Source organism: Pristiophorus japonicus, chromosome 2 (genome assembly GCF_044704955.1).
Source record: "Pristiophorus japonicus isolate sPriJap1 chromosome 2, sPriJap1.hap1, whole genome shotgun sequence".
Lineage (NCBI taxonomy): Eukaryota > Metazoa > Chordata > Chondrichthyes > Pristiophoridae > Pristiophorus > Pristiophorus japonicus.
This window is the reverse complement of record NC_091978.1, coordinates 276,200,600-276,222,545: the sequence shown is the minus strand read 5'-3', so window position 1 is coordinate 276,222,545 and position 21,946 is coordinate 276,200,600. Positions and strand designations below refer to the sequence as shown.

General features: G+C 45.1%; 1 protein-coding gene across 7 annotated transcripts in view; it reads left to right on the top strand.

Moving 5' to 3' along the window:
• Positions 1-21,946, top strand: part of lratb.1 (lecithin retinol acyltransferase b, tandem duplicate 1) — a 309,269-nt gene that overhangs the window by 54,414 nt on the left and 232,909 nt on the right. For all 7 annotated transcript variants that reach the window (XM_070871411.1, XM_070871414.1, XM_070871416.1 and 4 more), the window contains one exon: positions 8,341-8,429. In XM_070871411.1, the coding sequence (XP_070727512.1) occupies positions 8,341-8,429 (89 nt within the window). The remainder of the gene's footprint in view (positions 1-8,340; positions 8,430-21,946) is intronic.

Sequence of the window (21,946 nt, the reverse complement as noted above, 5' to 3'; positions counted from 1 at the left end):
ATGTGCATACAGTCTATTGCTCCCTGCACCTTGGGGAAGTTTGCAATTCTGGAGAATCCAAGAGCCCTCTCGCTCTGTGCCTCCCTGGTCATAAGGAAGCTAATCAAGTCCCTCCTGTGTGCATACAGGGCTTCAGTGGCCTGTCTAATTCAGCAATGTGTGGCATGCTGAGAAAGTCCTCAAATGTCGCCAGCTGTGGCCTGAAATGAACCTGAGGCGTCGAACAACAGTGCCGCGATGACTTTGACTTCGACGGACAGTGCATTACTGATGGTGCTGGCAGGCTGCTGATCTCCCCTTATCAGCTGGCATACCTCAGTGATAACCTCTTTGTGGAAGCGTAGTCTCCGAAGGCAGGTGGTGTCGGGCAAGTCGAGGTAGGAATGCTTCTCCTTGTACTTGCGGGGGGTGTAATGTCTGGTCCTCCTCATCTGTCTGTCACGTCTTACATTGGGCACATAATGCAGTGGAGCGTTCCTTCGGCGATGTCGAGTCAGCTGCATGTATTTGGTCAGCAAGAGAGGGTGAGAAAGGACAGGCCCCATTGCAGTAGCTCTCTGTTTTCCACCGATTGGTCACAATCAAGGAATATCCTGGCGAAGACACCGCTTCAATTCCAATCGGTCACAATATGGTCAAGATGTTTTTACAGATGTTCAAATCAACTCCAACGACCTGCAGAGTGTTATATATGTGGAATTGTATTTACTCTGTACAGCCACCAGCGGGCTCATCCCCTGGAGTCCCAAGGGATCCCATAATCCCTTGAGAGCACAGGTATTTAAGGAGGCTTCACAGGTTGGAGAGGCACTCTAGAGACCTGCAATAAAAGATGAAGGTCACACTTTACTTTTGAGCTCACACTATTCAGTCTGATGCTTTCTTTATGCACAACAACTGGTGACGAGATACAGATAGCGAACCCAAAGATGCAGAGAACAGTGGGCATCCTGGAAAAATTTTTGGAGGGAGATGATTGGGAAACTTTTGTGGAGCGACTCGACCAATACTTCGTGGCCAACGAGCTAGATGGGGAAGAGAGCGCTGCCAAATGAAGGGCGATCCTCCTCACCATCTGCGGGGCACCAACGAATGGCCTCATGAAGAATCTGCTCACTCCAGCGAAACCCACGGAGAAATCGTACAACGATTTGTGCACACTGGTCCGAGAGCATTTGAACCCGAAGGAAAGCGTTCTGATGGCGAGGTACCGGTTCTACAACTACAAAAGGTCTGAAGGCCAGGAAGTGGCGAATTATGTAACCGAGCTAAGACGCCTTGCAGGACATTGCGAATTTGAAGGACATTTGAAGCACATGCTCAGTGACTTTTTCGTACTTGGCATTGGCCACGAAACCATACTTTGCAAACTTTTGACTGTAGAGACCCCAACCTTGAGTAAGGCCATAGCGATAGCCCAGGCGTTCATTGCCACAAGTGACAATACGAAGCAAATCTCTCAGCGCACAAGTGCTGCTACAAGTACTGTGAACAAAGTGATGTTGTTTTCGAATCGTAACGTACAGGGCAGGCCACACATACCTGCAGCTGCACGTCCGCAGATGACTCAGCGTCCACCATCAAGGGTGATGAATGCTAGGCCATTAACACCTTGTTGGCGCTGCGGGGGTGATCGTTGTTTCCATTCATGCCGATTCAAAGAGTACGTTTGCCAGGGCTGTGGAACAATGGGACACCTCCAACGAATGTGCAGGCGAGCTGCAAAGCCTGTTAAACCTGCAAACCACCATATTGCAGAGGAGGACAGATCCATGGAGGATCATGACAACGAGAGCCTCAGATAGAGGAGGCAGAGGTACATGGGGTGCACACATTCACCATGAATTGTCTCCCGATAATGCTGAATGTTGAACTAAATGGACTCCTGGTGTCAATGGAGCTGGACATGGGCGCGAGCCACTCCGTTATGGGCAAAAAGACTTTCGAAAGGTTGTGGTGGAACAAGGCCTCAAGGCCAATCTTAGCTCCAGTTCGCACAAAACTAAGAACTTACAATGAAAGAACTGATTCCTGTTATCGGCAGTGCTACCGTAAAGGTCTCCTATGATGGAGCGGTGCACAAGCTACCACTCTGGGTGGTACCGGGTGATGGTCCCACACTGCTCAGCAGGAGCTGGCTGGGAAAGTTACACTGGAACTTGGACGATGTCCGAGCGCTATCGCCCGCTGACGACACTTCGTGTGCCCAGGTCTTAAACAAATTTCCTTTGCTGTTCGAACCAGGCATCGGGAAATTCCAAGGAGCAAAAGTGCAGATCCACCTAATTCCGGGGGCGCGACCCATCCATCGCAAGGCGAGAGCAGTACCGTACATGATGAGAGAAAGGCTAGAGATCGAGCTCGACCAGCTGCAAAGAGAGGACAGCATTTAACCGATCGAGTTCAGCGAGTGGGCCAGTTCTATTGTCCCAGTCCTCAAGGGAGACGGCACCGTCAGAATCTGTGGCGATTACAAAGTAACTATCAATCGTTTCTCCCCGCAGGACCAATACTCACCACCAAAGACCGACGACCTGTTTGCAACGCTGGCGGGAGGAAAGACGTTCATGGAGCTGGATCTGACTTCAGCCTACATGACGCAGGAGCTGGAGGAATCATCAAAGGCCCTCACCTGCATCAACACGCACAAAGGTCTTTTTGTTTATAACAGATGCCCGTTTGGAATCCGATCAGTGGCGGCGATATTCCAGAGAAACATGGAAAGTTTACTGAAGTCAGTCCCGCACATCGGGGTCTTCCAGGACGACATCTTGGTCACAGGTTGGAACACAGTCGAGTACCTGCAGAACCTGGAGGAGGTTCTTAGTCGACTCAACCACGTGGGGCTCAGATTAAAACGCTCGAAGTGCGTTTTCCTGGCACCTGAATTGGAGTTCTTGGGAAGGAGGATTGCGGCGGACGGCATCAGGTCCACTAACGCGAAGACGGAGGCACCAAGGCCACGAGCTGCGGTCGTTTCTGGGACTCCTGAACTACTTTGGGAACTTCTTACCGGGTTTCAGCACCCTGCTTGAACCAGTACATGTCTTACTATGAAAAGGGGCGAATGGGTTTGGGGCAAAAGCCAAGAAAATGCCTTTGTAAAAGCGAGAAAATTGTTATGCTCAAACAAATTGCTTGTGTTGTATGATCCATGTAAGCATTTGGTACTAGCATGTGATGCGTCGTCATATGGCGTCGGGTGTGTATTGCAACAAGCTAATGATTTCGGGAAGCTCCAACTGGTTGCTTATGCATCCAGGACTCTGTTTAAGGCTGATGGAGCCGACAGCATGATTGAAAAAGAAGCGTTAGTGTGTGTCTATAGGGTAAAGAAAATGCATCAATACCTGTTTGGGCTAAAATTCGAATTGGCAACTGACCATAAGCTACTTATATACCTGTTTTCCGAGAGTAAAGGGATAAATACCCACACATCGGCCCGCATCCAGAGATGGGCGCTCACATTGTCCGCATACAGCTACGCTATCCGCCACAGGCCAGGCACAGAAAACTGCGCAGATGCTCTCAGTAGGCTGCCATTGCCCACCACGGGGGTGTAAATGGCGCAGCCCGCAGATCTAGCCATGGTTATGGAAGCATTTGAGAGTGAGCAATCACCCATCACTGCCCGGCAGATCAAAAGCTGGACAAGCCAGGACCCCATATTATTTCTAGTCAAAAGCTGTGTGTTTCACGGGAGCTGGTCCAGTGTCCCAATGGAAATGCAGGAAGAGATAAAGCTGTTCCAGCTGCGCAATGATGAAATGTCTATACAGGCAGACTGCCTTCTATGGGGCAATCGAGTAGTGGTCCCCAAGAAGGGCAGAGACACCTTCATCAGTGACCTCCACAGTACCCACCCAGGCATCGTAATGATAAATGCGACAGCCAGATCCCACGTGTGGTGGTCCGGTATCAATGCGGACTTAGAGTCCTGCGTTCACAGATGTAATACATACTCGCAGTTAAGCAGGGAGATGCCGCTAGGTTTATGGTCTTGGCCCTCCAAACCGTGGTCTAGGGTACACGTCGACTATACAGGCCCGTTCTTGGGTAAAATGTTCCTTGTGGTTGTAGACTCCAAGTGGATTGAATGTGAGATAATGTCGGCTAGCACGTCCGCTGCCACTACTGAAAGCCTACGGGCCATGTTTGCCACTCACGGCTTACCTGATGAACTGGTGAGCGACAACGGGCCATGTTTTACCAATGCTGAGTTCAAAGAATTCATGATCCGTAATGGGATCAAACATGTCACATCTGCCTCGTTTAAACCGGCGTCCAATGATCAAGCAGAGAGATCAGTGCAAACCATCAAGTAAGTCTTGAAGAGGGTAATTGAAGATTCGCTGCAGACTCGCCTATCCCAACTCTTGCTTAGTTACCGCACGAGATCCCACTCACTCATTGGGATCCCACCTGCTCATGAAAAGAGCACATAAGACAAGGCTCTCGTTAGTTCACCCTGATCTACATGAACAGGGAGAGAGCAGTCGGCTTCAACCAAGTGCATACCATGATAGCGCAAATGTGTCACGTGAGATTGAAATCAATGATCCTCTTTGTGTATTAAATTATGGACAAGGTCCCAAGTGGCTTCTCGGCACTGTTGTGGCCAAAGAGGGGAGCATGGTGTTTCAGGTCAAACTTTCAAATGGATTCATTCACCGGAAACACTTGGACCAAATTAAACTCAGATTCACGGACTATCCTGAGCAAGCCACTTGGACCCGACCTTTTTTGATCCCCCAACATACACAACAGTGGCAACTGGCACCATGGTTGATCCCGAAGCAGAATCCATCATCCACAGCAGCCCTGCAGGGCCCAACACACCAGGCAGCCCAGCAAGGCCAGCTGCACAGCAGCCCAGCAAGGATCCAACATATGACTCAACAACACCAGCGTTCACACCGAGACGATCAACCAGGACAAGAAGGGCCCTCGATCGACTCACATTGTAAATAGTTACACTATTGACTTTGGGAGGGAATGTTATATATGTGGACTTGTATTTACTCTGTACAGCCACCAGAGGGCTCATTCCCTGGCTTCCGAAGGAATTCCATAATCCTTTGGGAGCACAGGTATTTAAGGAGGCTTCACGGGTTGGAGAGGCACTCTGGAGACCTGCAATAAAAGACTAAGTTCACACTTTACTTTGAGCTCACAGTATTCAGTCTGACTCTTTCTCCATACACAACACAGAGTACATCCGAACTCCGCTGAAGTTGAAGCACAGCAGCCGTTTAAAGGACGCGACATGTGATCTAGAACATGGCATCCATAACGCTGTGATTAGTTCCGGTTAGTTCCACTTTTTATGGGTGGTTTTTTGGGCGAGCGATATTGTGGGTGATATGTGTGCGAGGTGGTGAAATTGACGCTGGGCGATCTCATGGTCACTAGTTTCGGTAAATATGCTCTTTTCGACAAAAAAAAGTGGGCGTGTGGTATTATTGAATCTCGGTGTTAAATCCGTGCGGAAAGTAATGCTGGGCGATAATATGGGCGTTGAATTCGTCCATTCTGTTGATTCCGCCCCGAAAAAGTGGGCGGGCGGTAATATTTTTTCTCGGCGTTAAGAACATGGGGAAAGTAACGCTTGTTGATAAGTTGCCGAAAAATGCCTACCAGTTTCCATTTTGTGCCAAAATGGGCGATATTGGCGTTATACGTCATTTCAATGGTAAAATGGGCGTTAAGTGGGCATTAAGCATGCAAAAAAAGTGGCGGTTCTATCCCAAAATGCTCATCCCCTTTTCAGAGACTCTCTCTCTCTCTCATATGCATCTGGATAGCTCTTGAGAATTAGTTTATACTGTATGCTTCACTGGTAACTTTGTAAATCCACTAATTGCAAATAGTTTCATAGATTTATCCACTGCAGCCTCTGGATCTTCCCTCAGCACACTGTACCATAGGTCTATTTGATTCCTTCCTCCTATACTAATTATCTATCTGCCAGTATTGATCTAGTTCATTTGAAGTTACTTAATTTAAATTATTTGTTAATTTGAATTTTTATTGTGTACAAAACGCCTCCTGTGATGTTTTATTTAAAATGTTTAATTTGAATCACCAGATAATTCAATTTTTTCACACAAAATTGAATTGGAAATGGCAGGAGTAAACTATAATTAAAGGATTAAAAACATTGTGACCAGGTTTAAAGGGGTCTAGAGTTCCAGCAGTGGAATAGCGAGACCTGAAATGATGGACCTTCAGGGGAATTACAATTTGTACTAAATCTTAAATATCTACGACAATATTTATTATTATAGATTTTAAATTTAATTTTACATTGAAATTGATTCCCTTACAATTAAAGAAAGAAATAACTTGCGTTTATTTTGCACCTTTTACAACTTCTGGATGTCCCAAAGTACTTTACAGCCAGACCTTGGTGGCCCCGAGCTGTGAGAGATCATCAGCGTCAGGTCGGGGCCATAAAAGGAGCGGTGAGCGGCGGCCATGGGCAGCGAGGCGGCGTACCACTGCAAGCTATATCTTGAGCTGGTGCAGGAGGGCAACGGCAACGAAGAGGGACGTCATAAAGGTTCAGGACGGTGATTGGAACGTGGGCAGATACAACAGGAACAGCGAGGTTGTGACGAAGGAGCGGCGAGAGATTGTAGAGGGACGTGATCGGGGCCCAGGAGAGGTGCGAGTTCGGGGCCAGAAGAGGCGTGAGCCCAGGGGCAGCACGGGCCAGCCCACAATGCGTTATGTGTGCGCACTAGGTCCGTGCAGCAGAGCAGGTCTCCAGTCGTCTTGGTTAATCCTTGCCACTGGACCAAGACCTAGCTCTGTCAAGCCTGTGTGGTGGCTGGTGTTCAACGGCCACCATAAGAACATAACATAATAATTAGGAACAGGAGTAGGCCATCTAGCCCCTCGAGCCTGCTCCGCCATTCAACAAGATCATGGCTGATCTGGCCGTGGACTCAGCTCCACTTACCCGCCCGCTCCCCGTAACCCTTAATTCCCTTATTGGTTAAAAATTTATCTATCTGTGATTTGAATACATTCAATGAGCTAGCCTCAACTGCTTCCTTGGGCAGAGAATTCCACCCTCTGGGAGAAGAAATTCCTTCTCAACTCGGTTTTAAATTGGCTCCCCCGTATTTTGAGGCTGTGCCCCCTAGTTCTAGTTTCCCCGACCAGTGGAAACAACCTCTCTGACTCTATCCTGTCTATCCCTTTCATTATTTTAAATGTTTCTATAAGATCACCCCTCATCCTTCTGAACTCCAACGAGTAACGATCCAGTCTACTCAATCTATCATCATAGGGTAACCCCCTCATCTCCGGAATCAGCCTAGTGAATCGTCTCTGTACCCGCTCCAAAGCTAGTATATCCTTCCTTAAGTAAGGTGACCAAAACTGCACACAGTACTCCAGTTGCGGCCTCACCAATACCCTGTACAGTTGCAGCAGGACCTCCCTGCTTTTGTACTCCATCCCTCTCGCAATGAAGGCCAACATTCCATTCGCTTTCCTGATTACCTGCTGCACCTGCAAACTAACTTTTTGGGATTCATGCACAAGGACCCCCAGGTCCCTCTGCACCGCAGCATGTTGTAATTTCTCCCCATTCAAATAATATTCCCTTTTACTGGTTTTTTTTCCAAGGTGGATGACCTCACATTTTCCGACATTGTATTCCATCTGCCAAACCTTAGCCCATTCGCTTAACTTATCTAAATCTCTTTGCAGCCTCTCTGTGTCCTCTACACAACCCGCTTTCCCACTAATCTTAGTGTCATCTGCAAAGTTACAAAAATCCACTCACAAGCATTTCCACCCTACACTATGTAGTTCAGGACCTGGAATATTAGGTCCTTCATTGAAACACCTGTGAACTCATCCTTTTTTGGCGTGGAAGCAAGTCATCCTCGTTTCGAGGGACTGCCTATGATGATGATGACAGGCAATTAAGTACTTTTAATATATAGTCACTGTTGTAATGCAGAGGTAGCTTCTCTTCTGGGGCTTTCTTTGTTAGAGCTAATTTAAATTGCTCAGAGTGAATTTAGAAATGCAGAGTTAACTATATCAAATCAGTGCTGCAGCAGCACGCATTAGTGCAGCGAAATCTGTTGCTTCTTCATACCAAAATTGGAGAATGTTTATATTTTTCTGTACTCTTTGCAACTACCAGAATCAATCGGGAATTCATAACGAAGTGCAGTCGTTAGGTGAAATGTGGTTAGAGGGCAGGAGATAATTGAATTAGGGTGCACAAATGTAATTCAATCCATAATTGGGGCTAAAGAGGACTCATCTTACAGCTAGTAATGATGGATTGTATCCACCTTTTTATCTTTTTGCCAGAAAGATTTGCTGAAAGAAGAAGGCATCATAGACATGGATAACGGGAGTCCTTTTCCAGCAAGTGTCCATAGCATAAATGCATATCTAGGGTGAGTATTTATTGTCGATATGAAACCCAGGATTAAGTTATGTACTTTTTTGTCTATCTCCTTCTCCATCACAAATAACTGCGTAACAAGTTAAAATTTACGCTTGCAGTTCAACATGAGCTAATCTGATGTCAGTCCAAGGTGAAGCTGTTCATCTGAATTCTGAGAAGACCTTGTATCAACGTTTTAGAAATACATCTCACTAGTGGACAGTATATTCACTGAAGTGAAGTTGGCACCAGTAGGGGAGATATGGGGCAGAGACAAGTGATACTTTTAAAGGTGAAAAGGTAGCTTTGATGACCAAAAAACAGTGTTTAAACTGTGCAGATTGATTGTCTGTGTTTAGTAGTATGCCTAGGTGTCTGGGCTGGGTCCTTTGGAACTGATTTGCGGATGGGCACAAGGGGAGTGACATTGATGTTTGCCAATGATACCAGTTTTGGGGGCATGCTAAACTGAGGAAGAATGCAAGGGATTGTAGTAGGAGATTAATTCTTGGAGTGCGCAGATAGGCGGCAGATGCAGTTCAGTGCAAATAAATGTAAAGTGGTACTTTTTTGAGGAAAAAGAACAATGAAAGGAAGTATACCCTAAACGCTAAGACTCTTCGTACAGTGAAAGATCAGAGAGATCTGGGGGTGCAGAAACATAATTGGAGAAATTCGGTTGCACCTCTGCTGTGGCGTTAATCGAGGCGGAACAGCACTTTTAGTGCCTTGAAAAAGTTTGTGCCTCCCAGTCAGAAATCCATCAGAATCGGTCAAAGAGCTGACAGGGCCGCTAAATCAGCCGTTGCATACCAGAGCTGGGGTGACGCTACGAAAATGCCAGCGCTAAATTTAACCGAGTCATTGCGCATGCCCCGAACTAAGATTCAGATCCCAGGAAAAGCCGCGTCTTAAAGACACGGCATTGTAATGCATCCATTAAAGTTTTAGAAAGAAGTTTCTCTCAAGCTGAACTGGTATGTCTGTCTGCCGCTGCAAACTCAGAGGCTCACCACCGTGCTGTGGGTAAATGTTGCACTGACTGTGACCTCCGAGGGAAGCCCTTCTGCGTCCCTTTAAGTAGCCACCAGTTAACGACTCTACAAGCCTGTACCGACTGTTTTTCCAAACGTTGTTCTTGGCGGCTGATAAATGAGGTGGCCGCACCTAATTTTCCGACCGGGTGCGAGTGTGGGCGTTGCACCAGGAATACGTCATGATTGGAGTGATCGTCAGCAACCAGGCATTACTGGTTTGCGCCCTCTTTGGGCTTCGAATGAATTTTCGATCGGGGTGCTAAACACTGCGCTCCCTGTCGGTAACCTCTTACACTCCCATTAATGCCTTCTCTGGCCGCCAAGGCGTTAGACAACTGAAAATCCAGCCTATAGATCTTAGACAGTGTGAGTTCAGGCTGACAAACTTGATTGAATTTTTTGAAGCGGTGACTAAAGTAATGGACAGGTGAATGTCTACGGATGTTATTTATATGGACTTCCAGAAGACATTTGAGAAAGTCGCTGATAAGAGACTGGTAATATGTAATTGAAGGCCAATTATTGGCCTGGCTAATAAATTGGCTGAGTGGCAGGAGACAGAGAGTCGGGATAAGGGGCAGGTAAACTAATTAGCAGGATGTGACGAGTGGTGTTCCGCAGGGATCTGTGTTGGGGCCTCAACTATTCACTATTTAATGGCTTAGATGATGGGCTAGAAAGCCACATATCCAAATTTGCCGATGATATAAAGATAGGTGGCAGAAATACACCAGGAATATCAGGAAAGCATAAAATTACAAAGAGATATTGATAGATTAAGTGAACATGCAAAGCTATGGTAAATGGATTTCAATGTCGACAAATGTGAGATTATCCACTTTGGACCTAAAAAGGATAAAACAGGATACTTTCTAAATGGTGAAAAGCTAAAAAATAGTGGAGGACCAAAGAGACTTGGGGGTCCAGGTACATAGATCATTAAAATGTCATGGACAGGTACAGAAAATAATCAAAAAGACTAATGGAATGCTGGCCTTTATATCTAGAGGACTAGAATACAAGGGGGTAGAAGTTATGCTACAGCTATACAAAGCCCTGGTTAGACCACACCTGGAGTACTGTGAACAGTTCTGGGCACCACACGTTAGGAAGGATATATTGGCCTTGGAGGGAGTTCAGTGTAGCTTTGCTAGAATGATACCCCAACTCCAGGAGTTAAATTACGAGGAGAGATTACACAAACTAGGCTAAAACAACGCAAGAGTTGGGAGGAGCGGCAAGCAGCATAAAGGCAGAGCGAGTGGGAGAATTGGGAGGAGCGGCAAGCAGCCAGCCAGAACAGCACCAACTGCCCTGGGAAGATAGGAAGTAAAAAGAATCCAAATCAAAGTGTGATGTCACAGGTAGGCAGGGAAGTGATTGGGTGGTGAGTGTTTCTCTCTTTTCTGGGACATTGGTTTAAATTAAGAGCTTGGATTAAAAACAAAACTTGAAAACTTAATTAATTAAATACATTAGTGATGGCAGGGCAGGCGATGTGTTACTGCTGCTGCATGTGGGAGCTCATTGACCCCATTGAGGTCAACGGCGACCACATCTGCAGTAAGTGGCTGCAGCTCGAGGAACTTCTCAGAATGGCAGGCAGTGACTAGTGCTGGGACCCCAGCTATTTACAATATATATTAATGATTTAGATGAAGGAATTGAATGTAATATCTCCAAGTTTGCAGATGACACTTAGCTGGGTGGCAGTGTGAACTGTGAGGAGGATGCTAAGAGGCTGCAGGATGACTTGGACAGGTTAGGTGAGTGGGCAAATGCATGGCAGATGCAGTGGATAAGTGTGAGGTTGTTCACTTCGGTGGCAAAAACACGAAGGCAGATTATTATCTGAATGGTGACAGTTTAGTAAAAGGGGAGGTGCAATGAGACCTGGGTGTCATGGTACATCAGTCACTGAAAGTAGGCATGCAGGTGCAGCAGGCAGTAAAGAAAGCAAATGGCATGTTGGCCTTCATAGCCAGAGGATTTGAGTATAGGAGCAGGGAGGTCTTGCTGCAGTTGTGCAGGGCCTTGGTGAGACCACACCTTGAGTATTGTGTGCAGTTTTGGCCTCCGGAAGGACATTCTTGCTATTGAGGGAGTGCAGCGAAGGTTCACCAGACTGATTCCAGGAATGGCAGGACTGACATATGAAGAAAGTCTGGATCGACTAGGCTTATATTTACTGGAATTTAGAAGAATGAGAGGGGATCTCATAGAAGCATAAAACATTCTGATGGGATTGGACAGGTTAGATGCAGGAGTAATTTTCCTGATATTGGGGAAGTCCAGAGCCAGGGGTCACAGTCTAAGGATAAGAGGTAAGCCATCCAGGACCGAGATGAGGAGAAACTTTTTCACGCAGAGTATTGTGAACCTATGGAATTCTCTACCACAGAAAGTTGTTGAGTCCAGTTCGTTGGATATATTCAAAAGGGAGTTAGATGTGGCCCTTATGGCTAAAGGGATCAGAAGGCAGGAGTGGGGTACTGAAGTTGCATGATCAGCCGTGATCATATTGAATGGCTCCAAGGGCCGAATTGCCTGCTCCTGCACCTATTTTCTATGTTTCTATGTTACCCTATCAGTTCCCCTTAATATCTTGAAAACCTCGATCAAATTACCCGTAACATTTTACGTTCCAGGGAATACATAAATAAGAAATAGGAGCAGGAGTAGGCTATTTGACCCCTCCAGCCTGCTCCGCCACTTAATAAGATCATGGCTGATTTGATCATGGGCTCAGTGCCACTTCCCTGCCCACTCCCCACAACCATTGACTCCCTTATCATTCAAAATTCTGTCTATCTCAACCTTAAGTATATTCAATGACCCATCCTCCACCGCTCTCTTGGGCAGAGAATTTCATAGATTTATGACCCTCTGAGAGAAGAAATTCCTCCTCATCTCAGTTCGAAATGGGCAACCACTTATTCTAAACTATGCCCCCTAATTCTAGCTTCCCCCACGAGGGGAAACATCCTCTCTGCATCTACCTTGTCGAGCCACCTCAGTAAATTATATGTTTTAATGAGTTCACCTCACATTCTTCTAAACTCCAAAGAGTAGCGGCTGCTCAACTTTTCTTCATGAGTTAACCCCTTCATCTCTGAAATCAACCTTGTGAACCTTCTGGATTTCCAGAAAACATTCGATAAGGTGCCACATAAAAGGTTACTGCACAACATAAAAGTTCACAGGGTTGGGGGTAATATATTAGCATGGATAGAGGATTGGCTAACTAACATCAAACAGAGAGTCAGGATAAATGGGTCATTTTCCGGTTAGCAAACAGTGACTAGTGAGGTGCTGCAGGGATCGGTACTGGGTCCTCAATTATTTACAATCTATATTAATGATTTGGATGAAGGGACCGAGTGTAATGTGGCCAAAGCAAGACATACATCCATACTTCGTTCGTAGGAATGAATTATTAGTGGATAAAGAGTGTATCATGCGAGGAGCAGGAGTAGTTATCCCAAATAAGTTTAGATCCAAATTATTTGGAGATCTCATGACCAGCACCTGGGAATGTGCTTGACCAAGAGTTTTGCATGCAATTACTTATGGTGGCCAAGTCTAGATAAAGACTGGGTGTTGTGTAATGAGAGAGGATTAATTAGCAATCTGGTTGTGCGAGACCCCTTGGGGAAGAGTGACCATAATATGGTCGAATTCTTCATTAAGATGGAGCGTGACACAGTTAATTCAGAGACCACGGTCCTGAACTTAAAGAAAGGTAACTTCGATGGTATGAGACGTGAATTGACTAGGACAGACTGGCGAATGATACTTAAAGGGTTGACGGTAGATAGGCAATGGCAGACATTTAAAGATCACACGGATGAACTACAACAATCGTACATCCCTGTCTGGTGTAAAAATAAAACGGAGAAGGTGGCTCAAACGTGGCTAACAAGGGAAATTAGGGATAGTGTTAAATCCAAGGAAGAACATTATAAATTGGCCAGAAAAAGCAGCAAACCTGTAGACTGGGAGAAATTTAGAATTCAGCAGAGGAGGACAAAGGAGGGGGAAAATAGAGTATGAGAGTAAGCTTGCAGGGAACATAAAAACTGACTGCAAAAGCTTCTATAGATATGTGAAGAGAAAACGATTAATGAAGACTAATGTAGGTTCCTTGCAGTCAGAATCAGGTGAATTCATAATGGGGAACAAGGAAATGGCAGACAAAATAAATACTTTGGTTCTGTCTTCACTAAGGAAGAAACGAATAACCTCTTAAAAATACTAGGGAACCGAGGGTCTAGCGAGAAGAAGGAACTGAGGGAACTGAGGGAAATCTTTATTAGTCAGGAAATGCTATTAGGGAAATTGATGGGATTGAAGGCCGATAAGTCCCCAGGGCCTGATAGTCTGCATCCCAGAGTACTTAAGGAAGTGGCCCTAGAAATGGTCGATGCATTGGTGGTCATTTTCCAACATTCCATGTACTCTGAGTCAGTTCCTATGGATTGGAGGGTAGCTAATGTAACCCCACTTTTTAAAAAAGATGGAGAGAGAAAACAGGGAATTATAGACCAGTTAGCCTGACATCGGTAGTGGGGAAAATGCTGGAATCAATTATTAAGGATGTAATAGCAGCGCATTTGGAAAGCAGTGACAGGATTAGTCCAAGTCAGCATGGATTTATGAAAGGGAAATCATGCTTGACAAATCTTCTAGAATATTTTGAGGATGCAACTGGTAGAGTGGACAAAGGAGAACCAGTGGATGTGGTGTATTTGGACTTTCAAAAGGCTTTTGACAAGGTCCCACACAAGAGATTGGGGTGAAAAATTAAAGCACATTGTATTGGGGGTAATGTACTGACGTGGATAGAGAACTGGTTGGCAGACAGGAAGCAGAGAGTAGGAATAAACGGGTCCTTCTCAGAATGGCAGGCAGTGACTAGTGGGGTGCCGCAGGGCTCAGTGCTGGGACCCTAGCTATTTTCAATATACATCAATGATTTAAATGAAACAATTGAGTGTAACAATTGAGTTTGCAGACGACACTAAGCTGGGTGGCAGTGTGAGCTGTGAGGAGGATGCTAAGAGGCTGCAGGGTGACTTGGACAGGTTAGGTGAGTGGGCAAATGCATGGCAGATGCAGTATAATGTGGATAAATGTGAGGTTATCCACTTTGGTGACAAAAACACGAAGGCAGAATATTATCTGAATGGTGACAGATTAGGAAAAGGGGAGGTGCAACAAGACCTGGGTGTCATAGTATATACGTCATTGAAAGTTGGCATGCAGGTACAGCAGGTGGTGAAGAAGGCAAATGGTATGTTGGCCTTCATAGCGAGAGGATTTGAGTATAGGAGCAGGGAGGTCTTACTACAGTTGTACAGGGCCTTGGTGAGGCCACACCTTGAATATTGTGTACAGTTTTGGTCTCCTAATCTGAGCAAAGACATTCTTGCTATTGAGGGAGTGTAACAAAGGCTCACCAGACTGGTTCCAGGGATGGCAGGACTGACATATGAAGAAAGACTGGATTGACTAGACTTATATTCACTGGAATTTAGAAGAATGAGGGGATCTCATAGAAACGTTTAAAATTCTGACGGGTTTAGACAGGTTAGATGCAGGAAGAATGTTCCCAATGTTGGGGAAGTCCAGAACCAGGGGTCACAGTCTAAGGATAAGGGGTAAGCCATTTAGGACCGAGATGAGGCGAAACTGCTTCACTCAGAGAGTTGTGGGCATGTGGAATTTGCTACCACAGAAAGTTGTTGAGGTCAGTTCGTTAGATATATTCAAAAGGGAGTGAGATGTGGCCCTTACGGCTAAAGGGATCAAGGGGTATGGAGAGAAAGCAGGAATGGGGTACTGAAGTTGCATGATCAGCCATGATCATATTGAATGGTAGTGCAGGCTCGAAGGGCCGAATGGCGTACTCCTGCACCTATTTTCTATGTTTCTAAAGATCTAGGGCTCAATTTTCTCCAGTGCCGTTTTTTGGCAGATTTAAAGAGTTACGCCTGGTTTTTTTTGGTCCGGACTACTCCAAAAAAATAACTTTCAAATTTCCTCGTTCTATTTTTTGAAATTGGCATTACGCAGCCTGTCCGTTAGCTTTGGTGGAGGAGGGGTGATGGTGGAGCCTAATTTCTGTACCGAAAAAATGATGCCGCCCTTCTGCGCGTGTGTGGAAAAAAAAAAAAAATTTTTTACGTGACCGCTATGGGCGCGCATGCCCAGTACAGCTCCCGGTCTACATTCAGCCATTTTTTAAAAGTCAGTTGTTTGTGAGAACTTTAATTCGAAGTGGAAAAATCAGAGTTGCAATACAATATGCAACATGGCTCAAGGACCAAGAATTTCTTACAGGATAAAGTGGAGGCACTAGTTACTGTAATTGAGGCCAGATAGCATGAGCTGGACACCAACAGAGGTCACATAAAAGTTTCACCAAACGAAATGAAGAAACGCTGGAACCAACTTGCAGAAGATTACTGTGCAATGGTGACCATCCCGAGGCCAGTGCAAAAAGAAGTGGCAGGACCTTGGTCAAGTAGTTAGTGTAAGTAATATTTTCATTTATTTACTGGAATTGCAATTGTAAATGTGACCATCTGTATGTCCCACCCAGCAGAAAGACTCCCTCTGTAAAAAGTTACATTTTCATCTTTGCAGAGGAAGGTGGCACACAACAAAAGGGAAACAACTCGAACAGGAGAAGGCCCGGCAAATCTGCAACCACTGACACCCTTGGAAGAGAGGGTCGCTGCTGTGATGGGTCCTGCCTCAAGAAAAGCAATCACCACGGCACAAGCAGGGCCTACACTCGAGAGAGAGGGCACATCCTGCAAATTCCACAGTCTAACTTTGCTAAATGTTCAGTACTGCATAGGCTAGCCATGCTTTGGTTCATGGGGATATCTCCATCAGCTACGCTTCGGTTGATGCAATGTGCTATCATTCATCGTGGTCCTTCAAATGAGCATGCTGCCTGTGCTGTGTGAGCCTACTCATGCCACATTTCCCCCTCCTCTGCTGCTAACTTGAGGCCAACCCTGACTCGACTAAAGCCAATGCAGAAGAAGATTCAGACGCGGACGAGCCTGGAGGAGAACATCTTCCAATCTCACCTTCCAGACCAAGAGCATGGGGGAAGGCGAGGGGGAGGGGCAGGGGGAGGTGATGGATGAAGCCCCCCCTGTTGTACTCACTCTGGAGGAGGTGTAGGTGCCATCCATTGAGGTGTCAGGCCCTTTCCTGAGTGGTACGAGTGTTGGGACATTCCATGGTTTCTCACAGTCCGAGGCTGCGGGTCCCAGTGGGACGCAGCGAGCCACACCCAGGGTGAGGAGGGGAAGGAGAGCTCGACAGCACTCTCCTGAGGTGCAGGATCTAACAGATGTGGTTCAGCTGATGGTAATGAGTGCGGAGAGCATTGACCTTATGTGATCACTCCTGGACACCATCAGTGGGGTGGGTGATAAGGTATCGGGACTGTCGGGAGAAGTAACAACACTCTCACGAGAAATGAGAACACTGTCCAGGCACTTGAGGGAGGGAATGTCACAGGCAGCTGATACAATGTCGGTGCACATGAGGGAAGGAAGGTCGCAGGAAGCTGATACATGACAGAGGAATGTTGCAGGTAGTTGACACACTGTTGGTGAACATGAGAGAGGGAATGTCGCAGGTAGCTGATACACTGTCGGTGAACATGAGGGAGTAAATGTTGCAAGTAGTCGAGAAACTTTCATGGCACATGAGGGAGGGAATGTTGGCGTTAGCTGCTGCAATAAGGGAACACGCCCAGACCCCGTGGCCATTGACAGAATCAACTGCCACTCCCACTCCAATCCCCAGACCAGCCTCTGAAGAGGCCCAAGCTGGGCCTTCCACATTACCGCCTGCCCATGCCCCCCATCAAGAAGTGCGCATTACCCGAGATGTTCGAAAGAATAAGCTTGGTACCAACCCGAGAAACGCTGCGCCACCGTCTGTGGGCAGGGGTGGAGTCAACAAGATCAAGGGCAGCGGGCGGTCTTAGAATAAAGTGGAGGAGAGATGGGTGCAGCCTTTCTTTGCTGCTATTGTTGTTACTGTTCTCAACTTAGAAGTTTTTTGCAAATTATGTAAATTTACAAGTTTAAAAGTTTGTAAGTGATCTTAAAGTTTGTAAGTGATCTTAACTTGAAAACTTTAAAGTTTGATACAAGAATATTTTTATTAAAGTTAAGTACAAACAAGTGTTAAACTTCTAAAGAAAATATATTTTAAATTATAACTTAATCATTTCCATTATTTGTTCCATTATTAACACAACTTTTTGAAGTAAACAAGAATCATTTCCATTATTTGTTCCATTATTGAGCCCATAGTGTACCTCGTTAGTCAATGTACAACATGTCAATCGCTAAGAAAGTAACCACCATCAGTACCATTACAGCCATGGAAATGGCCTCCCAGGGTGTGGCAAAGGTTGCATGTAGATTTTGCTGTGCTAAAAGGACAACAATTGTTCATTGTTATTTATAGCCATTCGAAGTGGGTAGAAGTGTTTCCGATGCGGAAAATAACAACAGGTAAAACACTAGACAATTTGCGAAGATTGTTTTCTTCATATGGCCTCCCAGAAGAAATTGTGTCTGATAATGGGCCGCAATTTTGTTCAGAAGAATTTACACAGTTCATGAGCAGAAATGGTGTGAAACATACCAAGGTTCCACCGTACCACCCTGCTTCAAATAGTGCATCAGAGTGCACAGTACAAATTGTAAAACGTGCCCTCATTAAGCAAATTTTGGATCCAAATCCAAAGAAATGGCATTTGTCGTTGGCCCACAAATTAGCTAATTTTCTAATTACTTATCATAATACTCCTCATATAACTGGTTGAACACCAGCAGAGTTGTTTTTCAAATGACAGCCACGAACCAGGTTCTCGTTGTTGAAGCCAAACTTGGCACAGTCAGTAGAAGAGAAACAATTAAGACAGAAAGAGAATCATGATAGAGGTAGAGTAAGAGAGTGAAGTGTGAAATTGAATTAGCAGGTTAGAGTGAAGAACCATCACCATAAATGATTAAAGTGGTTACCAGGAAGAGTAGTGAAGATGTGTGGCCCTCACACATATTTGGTCAAGATGTTTGATCAGAGAAAGATAAGGTTTGTTCACATCGATCATATTTTACCGACAGATGTGGAAGGAGTTGAAAGTTGGAATGATTCGATTATTTCTGATGAGTCAGATAGTCTTGTTACAAGTAGAGTACCAATAGTAAATCCTACTTCAGATGTATTAGAAACAAACATAGAAACATAGAAAATAAGTGCAGGAATAGGCCATTCGGCCCTTCGAGCCTGCACCACCATTCAATAAGATCATGGCTGATCATTCACCTCAGTACTCCTTTCCTGCTTTCTCTCCACACCCCTTGATCCCTTTAGCCGTAAGGGCCATATCTAACTCCCTCTTGAATATATCCAGTGAACTGGCATCAACAACTCTCTGCGGTAGGGAATTCCACAGATTAACAACTCTCTAAGTGAAGAAGTTTCTCCTCATCTCAGTCCTAAATGGCTTACCCCTTATCCTTAGACAGTGTCCTCTGGTTCTGGACTTCCCCAACATTGGGAACATTTTTCCTCCATCTAACCTGTCCAGTCCTGTCAGAATTTTATATATTTCTATGAGATCCCCTCTCATCCTTCTAAACTCCAGTGAATACAGGCCCAGTCGATCCAGTCTCTCCTCATATGTCAGTCCTGCCATCCCAGGAATCTGTCTGGTGAACCTTCGCTGCACTCTCTCAATAGCAAGAACGTCCTTCCTCAGATTAGGAGACCAAAACTCAACACAATATTCCAGGTCAGGCCTCAGCAAGGCCCTGTACAACTGCATTAAGACCTCCCTGCTCTTATACTCAAATCCCCTAGCTATGAAGGCCAACATACCATTTGCCTTCTTCACCACCTGCTGTGCCTGCATGCCAACTTTCAATGACTGAAGTACCATGACACCCAGGTCTCGTTGCACCTCCCCTTTTTCTAATCTGCCGCCATTCAGATAATATTCTGCCTTCGTGTTTTTGCCCCCAAAGTGGATAACCTCACATTTATCCACATTATACTGCATCTACAATGCATTTGCCCACTCACCTAACCTGTCCAAGTCACCCTGCAGCCTCTTAGCGTCCAAGTCCAAGAGAAAGTCAGAATTTAAGTCTGAGTCCGAGTTGGGCAGACGAACAGTCTGAAGTTGTAGAGAGTTCAGATGTAAATCAAGAGTTGCCTTTGGAGAAAACTCTCCTCAGGCTCAGCCTAGAATGAGTCTAAGTTCGATACCATGTCTGGAAAGTTCTGTTCGAGAGCAAAGGTATTCTCTTTGATACAGAAAACAAGTGGTTAAGTTGGATTTGTAAATATGGCAAAATAAGTCCATATCTTTTGTTGTGTATAACGATGCAAGTTATGTATGATGATTATTTTGTTATGATTACTACATTAAGGAGGGAGAATTGTAATATAGCTCCACCTAGTGGACTACTGCACCACGTAGTGGACTACTGTGGTAATGCAACTAATAATGTATATAATATAAGGGTCATGTGACAGGTCACATGACAAGTTCCTGTAGAGCTATCTTGTAGTCTGTGTGTTTGTGATGTTGTAATGAATATATGACACCAAGATAATTTTAGAGTGGTTGGACTGAAAAAAAAATGTTCAAAGGACATAAAATTAATGTAGAGGGAATTTGAGCTGCCAGAAAGATGTGTGTACAGAAGAATACAAAGCTCCCTCAGACTTCTTTCCTATCAGACTAAGAGATTGCCAAAGTCTCGAGGTCCCACGTGCGCAGAGGTCGAGGGAGTGGACTTTTGTGAGGATCGGGGAGGTGATATGAAGGGTGATATTGAGCAATGTAAGATGGGCAAGAAATTCAGTGGAGTTAGTGGAGGGTGTTTAAATATAGGCTGAAATCACCAAGCACAAGGAATTACTTGGTACCGAGACAAGTGGTGGACAGAAGAGAGTCAACTTTTGTAAAGAAAGAACTTGGGGCTCAGGGTGACAATAGATTAGAAGAGTTTTCAACGACCATTGAACAGAGTTATAAATGGTGAGCTACGAAGAAATAGCAAAAGAGTTGGAAGTACAGCCAGAAAGGCCAAGGTGGGATTGGGTACTGAATATTCCTGGATATAAGATGTTCAGGAAAGATAAGGAATGAAAGAACGGAGGTAGGGTGGCAGTATAGATTAAGGAAAATATTACAGTGCTGGAGCGGAAGGATGTCCTGGAGGGATCAAGGACAGAATCTATTTGGTTAGAGCTGAGAAACAATAGAGGTGCCATTAGAATACTACAACAACAACAGCAACTTGTATTTATATAGTGCCTTTAAGTAAAACATCCCAAGCCCCTTCACAGCAATGTTCTAAGACAAAAATATAAATCTGACACCGAGCCAGATAGGAAGAAATTACGGTAGATGATCAAACGCTTGGTCAAAGAGGTAGGTTTTAAGTAGCGTCTTGAAGGAGGAAAGAGAAGTAGAGAGGTGGAGAGATTTAGGGAGGGAGTTCCAGAACTTAGGGCCAAGGCAGCTGAAGGCACAGAGACCGATGGTTGAGTGGTTATAATCAGGGATGCTCAAGATTGTACTATGTGTATTCTATAGGCCATCAACGAGTGGGAACAATATAGAGGAGCAAATTTGCAGATAAATTACAGAGAGATGCAAGAACTATCATCATCATAGGCGATCCCTCCAACGAGGATGACTTGCTTCCAAACCAAAAGGGATGAGTTCACAGATGTTTCAATATTCCAGTCGTGACCTCCAGGGGTGGAAGATGCCTATGCGTGAACATCTCTAAGAACTATAGAGTAATGAAAATAGGGGACTTCAATTATCCTAATATAGACTGGGATAACAATAGTGTAAAGGGCAGAGAGGGGGAAGAATTTCTGAATTGTGTCCAGGAGAACTTTCTTAATCAGTATGTTTCCGGCCCAACGAGGAAGGAGGCATTGCTGGATCTAGTTCTGGGGAAAGATGTGGGTCAAGTAGAGAGCAAGTTTCAGTAGGGAAACATTTAGGGAACAGCGATCACAGTATCATAAGGTATAGACTAGCTATGGAAAAGGACAGGGAGCAATCGAGAGTAAAAATAATTAATTGGAGGTAGGTCAATTTCAGTGTGTTGAGAATGGATCTGGACTGGGTAAATTGAACTCAAAGATTGGCACGCAAAACTGTAATCGAACAATGGTCTGTCTTTCAAGAGGAGATGGTCTGGGTACAGTCAAGGTACATTCCCACAAGGGGGAAAGGTAGGGCAATCACAGCCACAACTCTCTGGATGATGAAAGAGATAGAGAGTAAGATGAAGCAGAAAAAGTCAGGTTGAGAATACAAGTGAGAACCAGGCTAAATATAAAGTTCAGAGGGGAAGTGAAAAAGGAAACAAGAGGGGCAAAGAGAGAGTATGAGAATCGATTGGCAGCTAACATA